Source organism: Eleutherodactylus coqui, chromosome 6, assembly GCF_035609145.1.
Source record: "Eleutherodactylus coqui strain aEleCoq1 chromosome 6, aEleCoq1.hap1, whole genome shotgun sequence".
NCBI lineage: Eukaryota > Metazoa > Chordata > Amphibia > Anura > Eleutherodactylidae > Eleutherodactylus > Eleutherodactylus coqui.
The window spans coordinates 182,789,444-182,807,296 of record NC_089842.1 but is presented as its reverse complement, the minus strand read 5'-3'; the positions used below and the strand labels follow the sequence as shown (position 1 = coordinate 182,807,296).

Here is a 17,853-nt window from a genome sequence, read left to right as displayed (position 1 = left end):
CTGGGCTCCCTATATGGAGTAGAGAAGCCTTATAGGCCTCTTAAGGCCCACTCAGATTTTTCATGCGGATTTCCGCAGCGGATGCACTGTCATCATTAAATTGATTTTTATTGCTAGTGGAAGAGCGCAGATTGCGTTTTATTTCTTCCACACAGATGTATGCGGATACACTGCGGATCATCCATGCAGAAAGAATCAGCAACCCCACCTCCCAGCCTTTTCCCCGCCTCCCTAACTGATTTTAACCTTCAAATCTCCAAATGTATTTGTGTATGCACTGCGGTTCCTAAGCTCCCATAGGGAGTACAGCCGCAGTAAAATGGAGCATGCTGCGATTTATTATCTGTGCGTGGCATCCGCAAATCAAATAAAAAATCCACATGTGTTAAATGAAGTGTGGATGCCCAATGCTTCCCAATGGACGGCTTGATTTGCAGATTTCATGCGCAGGTGTCACGTGCGGATTCCGCAAATCAAATTCGCCCGTGGACATTGAGCCTGAGGCTCCTGGTCCTGGGTGCAACCACATGCCCTATAGTTACGCCAGTGGTCCTATTGTTCTACCATATTATTGCACTCGGACTCATACAGCCTCCCCTGTGTGGGACTTCTTGCGTTTTTCTTTTCAGACATCGCACTTGCCCGTGTGAAGTTCGCCTTAGAGTGTGTTCATGTGGTACAATGTTAGGAACAGAGGCTGGTATTTCTAGAATGTATGAAACGGTTATTTCAGCACTGTATGGTCATATATCTAAAGCACTCTATACTATATGATTTTGTAATGTTTGCTAGCTCTATGCAACTCTATGGAAATATTTGCCCAATAGATTATGGCACTGTTATTTGGGCACCATAAAGTATGGCACTTACAGTTTGCTATTTGGAAACTGTCTGATGGTACATCATAAGAGGGAGGTTTCCGACACTGGGTATTTCAGAGACCATCATGCAATACGGCTCTCCACCTGACCGCTGTTGTATACACAGAGGAGGGAAATATACGAAAACTAGTGCAACGGAAAAGTGAAGTAATTACCCATAGCAAACTTTGATATTCCAAATAGTCTATGAGAAATGGAAGCTGGTTGGTTGACATGAGCAACAACTCCACTTTTTCTTTTTTGCATTAGTTTTAATTTATCTCCCCCCAAAGTGTCTATTTCCCACCACCATACAGTACAGCCTGTGCGCATATACTACAGGATGGGATTTACAAAATCATGCAGCAAATACCAAATATATGAGACGATGGAATCTTAGTACAAAGAAAAGCATATAAAAATAACAATTAACTTGCAAATTTACTGCTTTTGCAGGAAGAGACAAGTTGTTACAGTAATATGTAGCTAGCGGTGCCATGAGATCTCTGCAGCAAAGGACCTCTTTTCAATGAGACCAGAGGGCATTAGTTTGCTTCCTGCAGGCAGATCCACCAATTGTCCACCCGAGAATAATGTCTTCCTTCCTAAATCCTGACTCTACAGTTTGAAAGGGGTGATAATGTAGACAAAAGGAGATTTTTCTTCTATTTCAGTTTATATCTTTTTTAACTTCAGATTTCATGTGAACACTCATTACCTTAGCTGTCCATTTTACACACCCAACGTAAAGTACATCAGGGGCATAAATAAAAGGGAAATGGGGTATGGTTAGTCAACAAGCCATTGTGTTAAAGATACAGAACTAGGCTTGTAAATTGACTCTATGAGATCTGATACTAGCTCCTGTAGACAGCGGTATTTAAAGTGTTAACAGTTCTGACGAGCACCGAGGCTTGTCGGAACTGCTGGCGCCGGGTGCCCGCTGTAAGAACAGCCTGCACCCGACGTTGTATGGAGCGTGATCCATCCGCGATCCCACTCCATACAAACATTTGTTCGGACATACAAACAAATGTACTTGCGAACAGGCTCCTGGAACGGAACCTGTTTGCAAGTAGGGAACTATCTGTACATGACATTTTGGGGCTTCCCACGTTGTAACATTCATTTAGAAATGTAGCAGTGCTGAATTTCTCATTTAGCAGTTTGTTGCACATTGTGAGTCATCTTGGAGTTAAAAGCACTCTAAACCTATAAAAGGATGATTGAATCATTATCCCACCAAATGGTGGATAACGAGCTGATTAGTAGCTGTCCAACCACTGGGACCTCCACCAATCACAAGAATGGGGGTCCAGAAGGTCCCTGAATGAAAGCAACAGTGGTCACACCTGCAAACCACCACTCCATTCATTCCAATGGAACTGCCAGAGTTAGCAGGATTCCCAAGCTCCGCTATCTCTTGCAGTCCCACTGAAATGAAGGGAGCGAAGATGTGATCACTTTAGGACCCCCGTGCTCACGATCTATGGGAATCCTAGCAGTTAGACCCCTAGCAATTAAAATGTTATCCCCTATCCTGGGCCTAACTTCTATTTATGGGTCAACTCCTTTAAAGTGAAGTATTGATAAATTTTCCAACTGTCTTTGACAGCCAGTCCGCATTATCCTGAACCAAAGCCTGCAGAGACCACAGGTGTTAGTTTCCCAATGACCCATTTCATCTTCAAATTGTAAGGTAGCAAGTAGGGTTCATTAGGTTGGCCATACACGCTGCAGATGATTTGCGTCAACCCCATGAAGACTAATTAATATATTTATTAACGACGTGGAGGAATTGTACAGCAACATATCAATATTTGCAGATGATACAAAACTATATAAAGTAATTAACACAAGACAGAACAGAATATGATTGCAAATGGATCCAGATAAGTTGGGGTATTGGCTAGAGAAGTGACAAATGCAGTTTAACACTGATAAATGTAAGCTTATGCACATGGGCAGATGAAATACATGTCATCATTACACACCAAACGGGAAACCACTGGGAAACATTGATATGAAAAAAGACTTGGGGATTTTAGTTAACTGGAAGCTTAACTGGAGAAACCAGTGCCAGGCAGCTGCTGCCAAGGCAAATAGGACCATGGGTGCATCAAAAGGTCTAGGGACACATGATGAGAACATTGTCCTAACTCTTTACAAGTCACTGATCAGATCACACATGGAATATTGTGTGCTGTTTGGGGTACTGGTATTCAATAGATCATGTTGGAGCTTGAGTAAGTTCAAAGGCGGGCAACTAAATTAATAAATGGAATGGGTGGACTACAATACCCAGAGAGGTTATCATAACTGGGGTTATTTAGTTTAAATTAAAAAAAACGGCTGATGGTTAGCATAAATAATTATTCATATAAGGGACAATACAGAGCATTTAAGAGGGGCATGGACGTCTTTTTTTGAGCGATACAATATTACATGTTTTAGTCACTGATTACTTCAGAATGGTGTCTGATCTGCGGAGTATTCTGATTGCCAGACTGGAGTCAGGAATAAGTTTCTTCCCCTAAAATGAGAAAAATTGGCTTCTAACTCATTGTGGTTTTTTGCCTTCCTCTGGATCAACATTGGGGGGTAATAGGCTGAACTGCATGGACATATATCTTTTTTCAGCCTTACATGCTATGTTAATGCCAAGTGCCAGACTGCAGCTGGACTTGCTATTGTTTAAAATGGCAAGTCTAGGTGCAGCCCAGCAATTAACGATCATCTGCATACAGTTATCGAGGATCATTGTCAGGGTGTACTGGCACACTTATCCTTTGTCTCCTATTGGAGCACGGCTATGAGGAAGGGCTCCTGCTACAGCCCAGGGGCGTAACTATAGGGGATACAGGGGATGCGGTTGCACCCGGGCCCAGGAGCCTTAGTGGGCCCATAAGGCCTCTTTTTTCTATATAGGGAGCCCAGTACTATGAATAAAGCATTATAACTGGGGGCCCTGTTACAGGTTTTGCATTGGGCCCAGAAGCTTCAGGTTAAGCCTCTGCTACAGCCAGAAAGAAACAATTAAAATTTGTTGTAATTTTTTTTTCTAAAGTTTTCATTACAATATTAGGAGAAGAGGATGTTAAAGGAGGAATTGCTGGGATTTTATTTTTTCCCTACATTCAGTCTCTTAACATAATTTAATGAGTTTGCCCGAAGTCCTACACAAAACCATGTATCCTAGCTCTGCTATATCTGTATATGGTGAATATCCCAGCACATGCCCTTTTCTCGATTGCCTTTCTATAATAACATGACACCTATGAACAGGAATAGCTTTGATTTGTGGTCACATAGATGTTCACATGCTCACTTGATTTCAGGGTTTGAATTATTGTCATATCTAGAGGAAAAGCATTGTTAGCAGTGAGAGTGTTAACCAAAAGATTATTTACGGATGTTAATTGTTAGGTAGAGCACAAAGGAATAGATGAGGATAGCAGAGAGTTTAATGCAGGGTAAAGTAACTTTTGGCAAACCACTTTCTAATGAATGTGAACTTCTTTGATGCTCTGCTACTGGTAGTAATTGGCTATCATTGGGCATGAGGACCACCACTAACTGGAGTGCCAACAGTTACCCACCCTGAGGGTAGCAGAACTCAGGAGCAGTGGCTGTTAGTTTGACAAAGCTACTACTACACCTTTCTGCACACTCATGTCCACAACGTGTGGCGCCCTCAGTTCAATGTAGAAAGTCTTGTTTTTTTCATATTCCTCGTCATCAATTATTTTGATCTGAATAGTTTTGCTGTGGATGGAAAAATAATAGGAGTCAAAAGAAAAAGCAGAAGGAAAGAAAGGATAGAAATGTATGAAATGTATGCTCCATTAGCTCATTTTCTTTAAACACAGCAGAAAAGAGGTTAAATGGCAAGCAGGAGTACTTAAAATGGAAAGATTGCAGGAATTTCATCTTGCAAGCATGGTCCTTCATTGTGACAGAGTAGAGCAGAGTACATTATGCTTGGTCTTGTGTAACCCTATTTTGGAAAAGTACTGCTACTGAGGGAGTATATTGCTGTAACACTCTGCCATACATAGATACCATATATTGGCACACCCTAGTATAGTAGGGAATAACATGTACCAGCGTAGTGGCTCTGCCTTGCACGTGAGTGCCAAGGCTGGTATTGCAGTTATCGTATAACCACACTTAGGCCGCCTGTCCATGGCAGTAAATCGCCGGCGAATCACGCCGTCTGAAGCTTTTCATAGCGTTGCTATGGAAAGTGCCAGCCCCGTGTCCATGAACAGAGAATCATTGCGATTCTCCGCTCGCGGCCAGCAATTCGCAGCATGCTGCGAATTGCCGCAGTTCTCCGCGGTCAGCCTATCTGTCAGATTAGGCTGACAGGGGAGATCCGTCTGCGGCTCCTGCTCCCAGGCGGCGGAGATCCGCCGCGGGATACCGCAACGACCGTGGACAGGGGGCCTAAATCGTCTGTATTACAGTCATAACAACAAAACCCGATGTGGTTCTTCTAAACTGAACTTTAGTCACCATCCATAAAACCCTATGAAGATGCACATTTAGTTCCACTGAACTGCTGGGGTTCAGGTTTTGCAGCCATAATACAGATGCTAAAATGTGGTCATATCATGTCATTGTGAAATGAGCCTTAAGTGTACCTAACTTTTCAGACAACTTAGTTCATTTAGTAGCTGATGTGTCTCATCAATCTTGTAATATACTATCATTAATTTGTTTTTGCTTTACCACTGTAAATAAAGGCTGAAGAAGTGCAGCCCTTCTGCAATCCACTGCTTGTCATTAGGCATTCAGCTTCTGTAAGTATTTGGGATGTTAGGACATTTTTTTAGCTGTTGGGGAGGGAACATATAATGCCTACTACATAAAGATAAGTGCACATAGCAGGTAAGGTAAATATAAGATCACGAGAGAGACAGAGCTTGTATACACACTGATTGCAGGTCTGAGAGCAGTGTGAGCTGAACTTGTAAAGACAGCTCCTCCCCCCACAGGTAAGAAGATGTCCTATAGTACCAGATACTAGGGAAGCTAAATGCCTAAGGACAAGCAGTGGATTGCAGAAGGGTTGTATACGTTGTACAAAACGTTAGGGCACAACAGAGATCCAATATGACATCAGACAAATTTGGCTATGGATGACCTGTTAGCCTTGCTGAAATGTCTGTTTAGTCAATACCTGTTAATCTGTAACATAACAATTCTGGAACACAGTTTTTTAGAACTCTGCACTGTGCTGTTCCTGTGTTATTCCACAACTATGGCTTCATTCACATCAGGGTTGGGTGCTCCATTTGGAGTCTCTATTGATGAATTATCGTATATACTCAAGTATAAGCCGACTTTTACAGCACATTTTTTATGCTGAAAAGCCCCCCTCGGCTTATACTCAAGGGCAGGTCCATGCACCATTTCTTTCATTGAATTCAATGAATGACCCAGCGCTTAGGATATTCGGTAGTATTTACAGTATAAGCCACGTGGAACAGATTTAAAAAATCTTATTTGCATTACAAAATTTTCGCAACGAATCTGCAATATTTTTGAAAAACGCCATACAGTCTAAATCCGTAGCACGTCTATTTATGCTGCGGAATTCAACCCTTGAAATACAATGGTTAAATCAAGCAGCAGATCTGCACTAGAGATGAGCGAACGTACTTGGCCACGCCCCCTTTTCACTCGAGCACCGCGATTTTCGAGTACTTCTCTACTCGGGTGAAAAGATTCGGCGAGCGGGGGGTTGCAGAGGGGAGTGGGGGGGGGAGAGTTAGAGAGAGAGAGCTCCCCCATGTTCCCCACTGCTACCCCCCGCTCCACCACGCCATCCCCCGCTCCCCGGCGCCCCCCGAATCTTTGCACCCGAGTAGCCAGGTACTCGAAAATAGCGATGCTCGATCGAGTAATTACTCGAAACGAGTACGTCCGCTCATCTCTAATCTGCACATAACGCGGCCAAATAAGCACCATTTAGGTGCAAATTTGGTACATATGTTCTGCAGATATTCCAATGCTGAAACTCAGTAGCGAATACGCTACGTGTAAAAGTAGCCTAAGGGCTCCTACACACTGGCGAGGGCGATATCGGGTCGTAATTCACGGCCTAATATCGCCCTCACCATCCACTGGAAAGGATGCGAAGATCCTGCGGCAGAGGATTGCAGAGTTCTCTCATTGCTTTTAATGGGGCGGGTACTGCTGCTGCTGCCGACCCTGTTGAAAAAAAAACCGGACGATCACACAGCTAGATAGGAAATGCTGCGATTTGTTTCCTACATGGTATCGCATCGCAGTGCCATGCAGTAAAACATCGCTAATGTGAAAGAATGGGGTTTGTATTAGTGTGTCTCGCAACGCACAAATCTTGCACAATTTTCATGCCAGTGTGAAGGCACCCTTAGAGTTGTATGCGAGGATTTACTAAGCAGACATGTCAGGAGAGCGGACAAGTCCTCTTTAAGAGCAGCTGTAATTTCTATTTTAATGTATCACAGCAGGTTATATATACTATTTTCCAGTTGCTCCAGCTCATTAATGTTAATTAACAACATGGTCTTCACCATGTGAAAGCCGACATCCGTCTGTGGTTTATAATATTAGGTAAAGATATGCACATGTAGCACAGTAAAGTCACTTGCTAATTATCTGCAAAACATCACATTGCAATGCCCTGCGGTGTGGAAAAGCCGCGCTCCTTCCTTCCTAGGGTTTGATTATCTTCCGAATTTCCCAGTCTGCATATATTAGTGATGGAGGGCTCATTTGAGTCTTTAGCAGGTGCATCCGAATTAGAGAACATTAAGGAAAACATTATGAGATAAGGCACAAACCAAACATTCTTAGGGCTCGTTCACATGAGTGTATTACGCAGTGGCTAGAACCCATTGATTTCAAGGAGTTCGCTTACGTGAATACATGACATTACTTATTTTGCTGTGCATTTGGACACCACAAGACCCCATTGAAACCAGGGGTGTGCGTATTCACTGTATGCACACAAAATCAATATGATTTTGTATGTAAAACTGCGTGCACAAATACGTGGTGCACATGCGCACACAAAAGCAATGCGGGAATAACCATTTTTAGGTAGCACACACACACGGCGTATTTGCTCAATCAAAATGCACCGCTTACGCCTGTGTGAACATGCCCTAAAAGAAATGTCCACCTTTAGATCACTATTTGTAGTTCACAGTATATATTTATATAATCTACATAAAAACTAGAGTAATATTGGAAATACATTAGATTGTGCATCTTGTAAGGATTATGAGTTACAGTCTCTATTATAGTCGCATTAACAATTCTTCAGGCTTCATAGCCTATCCCGGCATTCCCATCTACACAGAGCCTTCTGAAAAGAGTAGCCTTTATATCTGATATAAGATATACTAGCCTCCTACTGCATTATAAGAGCACAGAGATGTATCTGTCATCAAGCATACTGACTGCTTCCATTTGTAACCAGCAGAAACGTACTGCTGTACTATGCAATGTATCAAAGACGTTTCCAGGACAAAGATACTGACCTTTTTTAGGATAGGTCATCAATAACAAATTGGTGGCGGTCTGCCGATGCTCGCAACCCCCACTGATTAGCTATTTGAAGAGTATAGTGCAGTGTCCGAGGAGCATGCCCACACCTGAGGAGATGGGGGGGTAGATAAGGATAATTATGGCACGGTGGCTCTACCATCTCCTCCCCTGGAGGTAGCTCGGGATCCGTCCAAGTTACTGCTGTGGGAGGTCACAGGGGAAAGTAACCTGAAGTTACCTTAAAGTTCTTTGTCACTCGTTACACCAGGATTCCGTCCTCTGCGGTGAATCTGGATGACGACAATAACTCACATACAGGGAAACCTTTTGGACAAACCGGGAACAGTCGGTAGTGTCAGTTTAGTGTAATGTCGGCAAATCCCTATTTCCAACAGTAGTTTGGCACAATTACGCTCACAGAAGGTGGTGTGACAGGGAGGACTCTCTGAGTAATCCGGACACTCCACAGTCCCAGTTATCTGTGTGATCCTGCTCCCAGTGACTCTTTCTCCTTCCAACACTCTACCGGTCAACACTCATGCTTCTAGTGCCTTTCCTCTCAAGCAGAGGTCCTTCTTTCTCTCTCTCTCTCTCTTTCTCAGTGCTTAGTAGTAGCACTGGCACATTCTGGGTAAAGTAGGTCCAGGCTAAGCAGAAGGAAATTGCTCAGCTTCCTCCATTCTCCACACACAGACCGATCAATGTCTGTGGGGTTCACTCATTTGCATGGACTACCTTACACACTTCCACTTTTGCATGAAGGCCCAGAAGCAGACTCCAGACTGACTTAAATCCACCTCACAAACACATATGTATATCACAGTCACATGAAACACAACATGATACAATTCCAAACATAACCCAGACATTAACCTATTCAGTGCTGCAAAGGTGCAATACGCACACCAAATGCACACTACATGAAAGACACTGACAAGACAATGGCACGAGACAGACATATAACATTATTTAGGGGCACCACTAACTCTGGGCCACTACATATAGTCACTTGCTTCAGTAAATACCAAGCACAGTGCTGAACATTGTATAGTGGCTGTTCCTGGTATAGTAGCTCAATTTCATTCACTTGAATGGGTTGAGCTTCCTCAAAGCCATCTGACTGATGAATGTTACGTTACAGGCTGCAGTATTATAGGGAGTTTAAATGAATTTGTTAAATTAAGTTATTAATATCTGATCAGTGGTAAAGGCGGCCTCTTCACAGGCATGTCACAACACCTTCATTGGTCACATGGCCCACGAGCAGATTAAGTTGCTGTACCAAGCCAGCCTCTATACAATATACGAATCTGTGCCTGGTATCCATTGAAGCAAGCAGAATGTCCTCTTTAAACAACTGATCCCCATCGATTACATATGGTTTACATATCTTAAGGATGGCTCATCACAATCTAAGTCATGGAAACCCCTTTAACAAGGTTATTCAACCTCCCTATTTGGAACTATGAAACAAGTTGTTAGATCGAAGTGAAGATCCATTTATATGTAACCCATTGGATACTATTAATATTCATTAAGATCTTTCTATTCCTCAGATTAATAACTTTCTGCCCTCCGTATATTGATATCTGGAATCAGATACTTTTTCTAATCTTAAAAAAAAAAACTGTTTTGGCTATTACTTAAAGATTTCATTATAACCAGTATAAGGGTAATAATTAACATGGCTTCCAGAAGTTGCATCCATGTGTTTTTCCTGGCTCACGCAACAAAGTAGAAGTCCTTGTGTGTACTGGCAAGCCAAACTGAGCACAAGAGCCAAACAGATGGCTATCTCCATCTCCTAGTCCACTCTCATAGGGAAATGAATCCAAGGATAAGCCAATAGACACAAGTTAACTTCACGACCTGCAGAAATCGTTGCTTATGGCGCAGACAAGAAAATAAACATGCCGACAGCAAGAATAACAAAGTCCTGAAGCGTATAAGGCCGCCTGCAGAATTCTCGCAGCGGGACCCGACCCGAGCGCATGTGCATGTGCAGACCGGAGCCGGCGGCCGGGGAGTGACATTTCTGTGCGGGGCTCTGAGAACCCCGCACAGAAATAGAGCGTGCCGCGGTTTGTTTTCTGTGCGTGATTTTGCGCAGACAAATCGCGGCCGTCTGCCTAGGATTGTGTTTTCTAACGCAATCCTATGGCAGCTTCCACGGGCGGAAATTCTGCAGGAAATCCCGCCACGGAATTTCCGCCCATGTGCAGGGGGCCTAATACCGATATATCACTCGAGGGCAAGATGATGACCAGACTCAGGCTCATGGATTTTGACCATGTTATGCGAGCAGAGTCGCTAGAAAAATCTATACTGCTTGGGAAGATCAGCGGCTAAAGAAGACCCGGCCACCAAAGAACACGATGGCTGATTCTGTCAGAGCTGATACTGACATGGATATCACACAACTGAAAGAAGCAGCGGAAAACCGAAAAACATGGAGGGAGCTCGCCTTTAGGATTGCAGAGGGTCGGGAATGACTAAACAGCTAAAAACAACAGTTTCCATTGGTGTATTCTAACATGCGTTTTTCATGTGTGTAAAACAATTGCGGCATGTGCTATTTTGGTTCATATTAGGGCTCTTGCACACTTGTGGTTTTCTAGCGCGTTTTTTTAACGCTAATCTCAATTGGACTTTCTAATGTTAAAAACGCATTACATACATATTCACTGGGTTTTTACCCATGAAGCCAAGAGCCAGTGTATAAAAAAATTTCAATTGGTCCTTCTTGCTTTTTTTTTTTCCCCGGCACGCAGTAAAAATGCAGTGAATGCCAACCAAAAAAAAAAGTAAGAAGGGTGTGATTTTCACACACTGAAACTGCATATGCCCTAAAATAGTGGAAATGTCTTATGTCAGAAAAAATTACTTGGGCCCCCTCATGGTCCAGGTGTGATACCATTGCATCACCTATCACTACCCTCCTGTATATCAAAGAAACGACCAATAGTCCACGAATTTATATAATTTTATATATAACGGAGCAGGCCAATTCTAGATTGCAATGTTCCCATTTAAAGGGGTGTAAAGAACCTGCACAGGACAGGCACTGTAATGTTAGCAAACAAGGATGTTAAAAATGTACCGGAGTCATGAGAATGAAATGAGGCACCAGAATATCGTGTTACGCATGGCTGGGAATGTGACAGTGTCAAGTAGCTCCTGAAAGGGGCCAAATTCTTATATTTTGCTTGGGTGTTTCCCATTCGCTGCGTTGCTGTTTACACCAGATCTGGTTTCCCATTTTTTCATAGCACTGCCTATACCTCAAATTTTTATAGTCGCACCTATACTGCTAGTTACAGAACAGCATATTATATATTAAAGAGCCATAAACACATTTCTCCATTCCTGCACTCCTCATCTGATTGCCTGTGACACTCAGGAAGTCTATGTATATTGCAGTTACTTCCATGCAGTGCAGCCTCCTGCCTGATGCTTAACAGCCATCATCTAGATTTGTAGATTTCTCCTTGCTCGCTTTTTCTGTGATGTACTAACACTACTGATGCATCAGCAAAGCATCACATGAGCAGCCTCAGCCTGTACCACCTCTGCAATACTGCCACTACCTCTAGTATTCTACATACAACTGAATAAGCTATAGACTAAAATTGTACAGTCAGGTGGATGAGCAGTGATCTCCTTCATTATAACTGTGTGATAGGAACCAGCAGTAACTGTGACAGTAACATCACAGGAATTTGTCCCAATACTCAAGGATGGATTTTCGCTGCAGAATTCTCAGCCAGTGGCCTGCTGCGAATTCCACAGCAATGTCTGTCCATAGACAAGCTATGTTAAAAGATTCTTTCCTGCCCACGAGCGGAAATCAACTGCTATTTTCCGCTCACGGGGAGAGTCACAGCATGCTCCATTTGTCGTGGAAAATTGCACGGACGGCTTCCATTGCAGTCAATGGAAGGCTTCCATTGCAGTCAATGGAAGGCTTTCATTGCAGTCAATGGAAGCCATCCGTCCTGCGGGACTTCCGCAGTGAGCACTGCAGAAGTATCGCGGGAATCCGCGTCACCGCACAGCGCCGGCGCGCCATGCTCCGCACTGTGCATGCACGCCAGCTTGCCTGCCGAGACACTCGTGGCAGATCCAGGCAGGTGAGTATGGGTCTCTGGGGGTTACTGCTGGGGCACCGGGTCTGATTCTGCTGCAAGATATTGCAGTCAGAATCCGACCTGGCCGTGAGCATGAGGCCTTACTGATGACTCGGAAACTGACTAATCTGAGAATTTATAAACCCAAGTAAATCTCAGGTGGTCAAAATGGAGATCAAATGACCACCTGAGAAGGATGCCAGGAGTTTCAGAGAGACAGGAATAACTAAACAAGGTAATACTAGCAGGCATATCTGTGTATAGTGGGCCACTAGCTAGGTAATTAATGAAAAAAATTCACCAGAGTGGCCCTTTAACATTGTAGGGCACTCACTGTTTCACGGAATTACACAGTAATACATATACTTCTAGGTCAACGCTTTGGGATAATCACTAGAATACAACATCTCCGTAATACAGTGGTGGCAATTAGAGTACCTTTGGCTTGGTAGTGCAGAGTTGCAAGGGCAGGGTGTACCTCCATACAGCCTGAGCAACGGTGTATTCAGCTGGTCCACTTCATTCAATTACATCCACATTTTACTTGTATCCCCATGTATTTGAAATAGATTTAGAGCCTTTATGTAATCAATATTTTCGATTAATAGAAATAATCAGGCAGCTTGCCGGTATGCTGTGTATGAGACTCAAGTGTTAAATAAGCCCGACTACCCACTAGAATACTAATACGGTATTTCAAGGCGTGAGTCTCTTGACATCACTGTTTCAATCTCACAGTTTCTCCTAGAGATAAGAGTCCTTCATATTTCATTATTCTTCTAATGGAGGAATCAAGGGACACAGTTTATGCAACATTTGTAACTTCTTGTAATTAATTCAGACTTTAATGGTAAAACTTTCTGATGCCTGTGACTAGAAAAACTCTTTCAGGTTTTGATATAATGTAATGCTTGTCAACGCTCTGACCTCCAGACAATCAGCCAGTGGATGACTCCACAACAAGCAAATCACATCCTGTAATTCTTCTAGCGCATATGAATCAAAGCACTAGTCCTTTATTGTTCCAAATATCCAGGGTTGTGGAGTTGGTAAGCCAAACTGTCAACCCCTCTATTTTTTTCTCCCCTGATTCCTTACAAGGCTTATTTTAGTGATTTTTAATTCATTTATTATGTATCTATTCCCCTAGTATATACCATATAAGTGGGGTAGTTTTACCTTGGTTAGTTTTTTTCTATCTGAAACTCCTGCCTCTTTTCCCTTAGATGCCCAATTGTGACCAGCTGAGATATATATTGGGCTATAGATTCAATTTGCAGTCAGATTCTCAGTTTGAGTTTACATGATCCCTACCACAGGGGGACGCAGAGACTTCTATCACAGTTATGGATGAGTATCACACAGTTATAATAGAGGAGATCACAGCTCATCCTCCTGATTGTATACTTATGGTCTGTAACTCATTTAAAAGACTATAGGAGCTAATGATAATTAAACCGTACTCCTAAGCAGACAAAAGTGACATAGCCTCTAGTTAATGCTGTGCTGATGAATCATGGGATAGAGACTATGGAACTCTCTGCCTCAGGACATGGTGATGGAAAACTCCCTCAAGGATGCCTGGACACCTTTCTTGAGTGTAACAATATTACATGTTATAGTCACTTATTAAGGCCTCATTTCCACGGGTGGGTCGGGTTGCGTGGGCAGGAGCCACGCCGCAGGATCCCACCCTGCCCGCGGCATGAGGACATTCCGGATGCGTGTGGGTCGTCCAGCGTCTCCTCTGTGCATGTGGGCCGGCCCACTGTCCGGCATGTCCCCCACACATGCACAGTGGAAATTTAAAAAAAAAAAAATCTCCTGCTTTCCTGTGGGACCCACAACACACCCGGAGTGACAGTTCCGGGTGTGTCGCAGATCGGATGGCTTTAATTGACTTCAATAAATTAATTAAGCTGCGGGAGCCCATTAATAGTCTATGGGCGGCTTGAACTCCGGATCATCCTCGCAGGTACACCACACGGATCCTGGAATTCAAACCCGCCCATGGACATGAGCCCTAATTCAGAAGGGTCAGTGATCCAGGGATTATATCAATTGCCAGACTTGGAAGTCAGGAAGGAATTTTTCTCCCTAAAATGAGGAAAATTGACTTCTATCCCATTAGGGTTTTTTGCCTTCCTCTGGATCAACATTGAGGGAAAAATAAAAGGTTGAACTGAATGGACAGGTGTCCTTTTTCAGCCTAAAATACTGTTGTTATGTTACCATCACGCAATACTATTAGCATCATTACACCATGCATATTCACTTAAGGCCCATTTAGACATAACGATTATCGCTCAAAATTCGCTTAAAAGCCGTCTTTTGAGCGGTAATCCTTGTGTGTAACTGCACTTACATCGTGCAGTTTTCGTTATGCCATCACTCATCGGCGTCTTTTAGCCTTATCAGGGATTCACAGCGGGATACAACTGAGTATGAAGAACAGAGCGGTCCAGTTCTGTTCTCCATATCCGGCACGGAGCGTTCAGCTGTATAACAACCAGGCGCTCCGTGCAGAAAACATCTGTATGCAGAGGACAAGTGGGGACACCTGGCTTGTCTTCTGCATCCTCCGCTCCGAGCGCTCAGCTGTATAACAGCCGGGTGCTTGGAGCAGAGAACAGCTGGATGCAGAAGACAAGCAGGGACACCCGCTGGCAGCACAAGGTGGCATCCTCCGCTGGCAGCGTAAGGTGATTGCTTATCTTGACCGATCATCTTGCGCTGTAAATGAAAAAACAATTATCGCTCAAAAGTCGCTTGAGCTACATCTTTTGAGCGATAATCTTTCTGTCTAAATGGGCCATTAGCCAGTCAACTAGCTAAGCATGAGCAGAATTCTGCTGGTCAGTGACGATTGACAGTAAGGCTCTGCTACCTGCAATGGGTCCTGTTAGTCTGACCCTCAGAATAAAATGGTTTAATTCTATAAATAATTAGAGATATATCCAATTATCATCCACAGAGGAGTAGGAATACCAATGGTAACAGACTGAGCCTCCCATTATGGTGACATTTTTTTGGACTCATGATGGAAGTCCCTAGTGTTTATTTCCTGCACCTTTGGTCCCTGCCCCTTATTTTTTTTAAAATGCAGTTCCTCTGAAGAGGGGATTACTATACAGATTGTCACCACTTTATAGCAAATTTGGGAAGCGACCAATCAGAACTACATCCTATCTATAACAAGTAGGAATTCTGTCACAAACGGGCATGAAAAATAGTATTATTTATACAATTTATTCCCACGTATAAGTTTTAAATGATATGTGAATTCAGTAGGAAATCTAACGCTCTTTAAATTGTAGAACTAGATACGAATTTGCAGATCACCTAGAATCTCATTATGTTTCACCACAACATAAACAGTCATATTAGTCAGCATAATATTACAGTAAACGTGACATAAAATTGTGACATTTCCATGTACACTCTCTAAAATTGGCCAATTTTCTAAAGAGAGGTGTTTAAAATTATGTAGTCATTTTCTTCAAAATATCATGGCACTAGCATCAATAAACATACACTTTTTGAGCTCTCGCACACAAGCATTTTTTTGCAGCGCACTACATGTGTATAGATCTTCCGATATATGTGAATGTATGCTGAATGGCTAACCAATAGAGATGAGCGAACGTACTTTGTAAGGCCGCGGCGGCTTTGAAGCGGCCCCGCCGCGGCCGGCGCTCCCGCGACGAAATGAAACAATAAATAGACATGCTGCATCTTTTGAAACCGCGGCTGCGGCTGCCGCAGCCGCGGTTTCAGCCGGACTTACCGCAGCAGATTGGCCGTCCCGTGTGGACGAGATTTCTGAGAAATCTCGTCCACATGGCTGGCTAATCCAGAGATTAGCGGCCGCGGGCGGATTTGTTGCGGCTGAATTCCGCGCGGCAAAACCGCCTTGTGTGAACCCAGCCTTAGGGTACTTTTACATGGTATGACTGCTAGACACTTGAGCACATAGATGAACGACTGCCTGTTTAAACAATCTGGTAGTTGCTTGGTTTTTACCCGCGATTTTCATGCATGTATGATAAATTTTTGTGATAAAAATGTCCATTTGCATCAGCTTTACATCCATTTTTCATGTGCTTGAAACAAAAATTTGCACATATCCATTAGTAAAATACTCTAAAAACGGATTTCACTCGCATGATATGCAAGTGCAATACATTTTTTTGAACACTCCATAGAAAATGTGTGATTCTTGAACATAATGTGATTGTTGTCAGTAAAAGAAACAAAGTTATCTGATAGATAAGATACCTTTTTAATGACTAACAAAAAAACATGATGTTACAGCAAGCTTTTGAACCTACTTCTAAAGCCTGAGGAAGAATCCTGAGTAGGTTCGAAAGCTCCCTATAACATCATGTATTTTTGTTAGCCATTAAAAGCTATCATATTCTACAAGATTACTTGGTTTCTCTTATTGAGAACAATCACATTTTACTCTACTGGCTAACACGTTACTAAATTTTTTTCATTCTTGAACATGAACCGCCCCAAAAAAGATTATGCAGCGATTTTTCAGATTCGGACTATCGGCCCAAGTGAAAAACTGCATGTGAGAATGAACCCATTCAAACGAATGGCTTCTTTTCCCATGCGAGTTCTATACTCTCGGAATTGAACAGAGCTTGGAAGAGAACATCGCCCCTGTGAATACACCCTAAGGGCTCTTTCAAATGAGTGAATATCGGCCGTCGTTTTCACGACTGCCGATATTGGCCACGATCTAATGCATTGGATTCCAATGCATCAGATCACATGGCCGTATTCCCGCAACCTAAAAGCGCCCGGCTGGCCAATATAGCACCGGGCGTTTTTACGTCGAGCCCAGAAGATAGTCCTGGAACTATCTTCTGGGCCGGAATACGTCAGTCGCTGCCTGGGCTCCTATGGGAACCAATGACAGTGGCCGGAGAAGGGAGGTGGGGGGGAGGGGGAGAGTCTAGCAGCGTGACTGCTAAACTCCCTCCCTCTTCTCTCCTCCCCTTCGGCTGGTTGCTATGGGAGGGGGCGGAGCTAAGTGCAGCTTAGCCCCCCCCCCCCCTTCCCATTGCAAACAACCAGCAGTGTGGGTAGCGGAGGTGAGCCGGAAAGGGGGGGGGGAGGGGCAACGGCATGGCGGCCTAGGCGCATATACACCGGGCCCATGCCGTCTGAACAAGCGCACAAACGTTAGATTTCTGCACTCGTTCAAAAGTTTTTACACCTCAAATCGTAGCGCATAACGGACGGCCGTGAAAACGGCGGCCGACATACGCTCATGTGAAAGAAGCCTAAGTCTGTAATCATCTAAGCTT

The 17,853-nt window shown here is 43.5% G+C and overlaps 1 protein-coding gene across 4 annotated transcripts in view; it reads right to left on the bottom strand.

Annotated features, from left to right (window-relative positions):
- The window catches only part of SLC8A3 (solute carrier family 8 member A3), a 332,512-nt gene that overhangs the window by 70,215 nt on the left and 244,444 nt on the right, over positions 1-17,853 (bottom strand). For 2 of the 4 annotated variants that reach the window (XM_066608406.1, XM_066608408.1), the window contains exon 3: positions 4,519-4,625. The exons of the other annotated variants lie outside the window; for them this stretch is intronic. In XM_066608406.1, the coding sequence (XP_066464503.1) occupies positions 4,519-4,625 (107 nt within the window). The remainder of the gene's footprint in view (positions 1-4,518; positions 4,626-17,853) is intronic. 4 annotated transcript variants of the gene reach the window in all.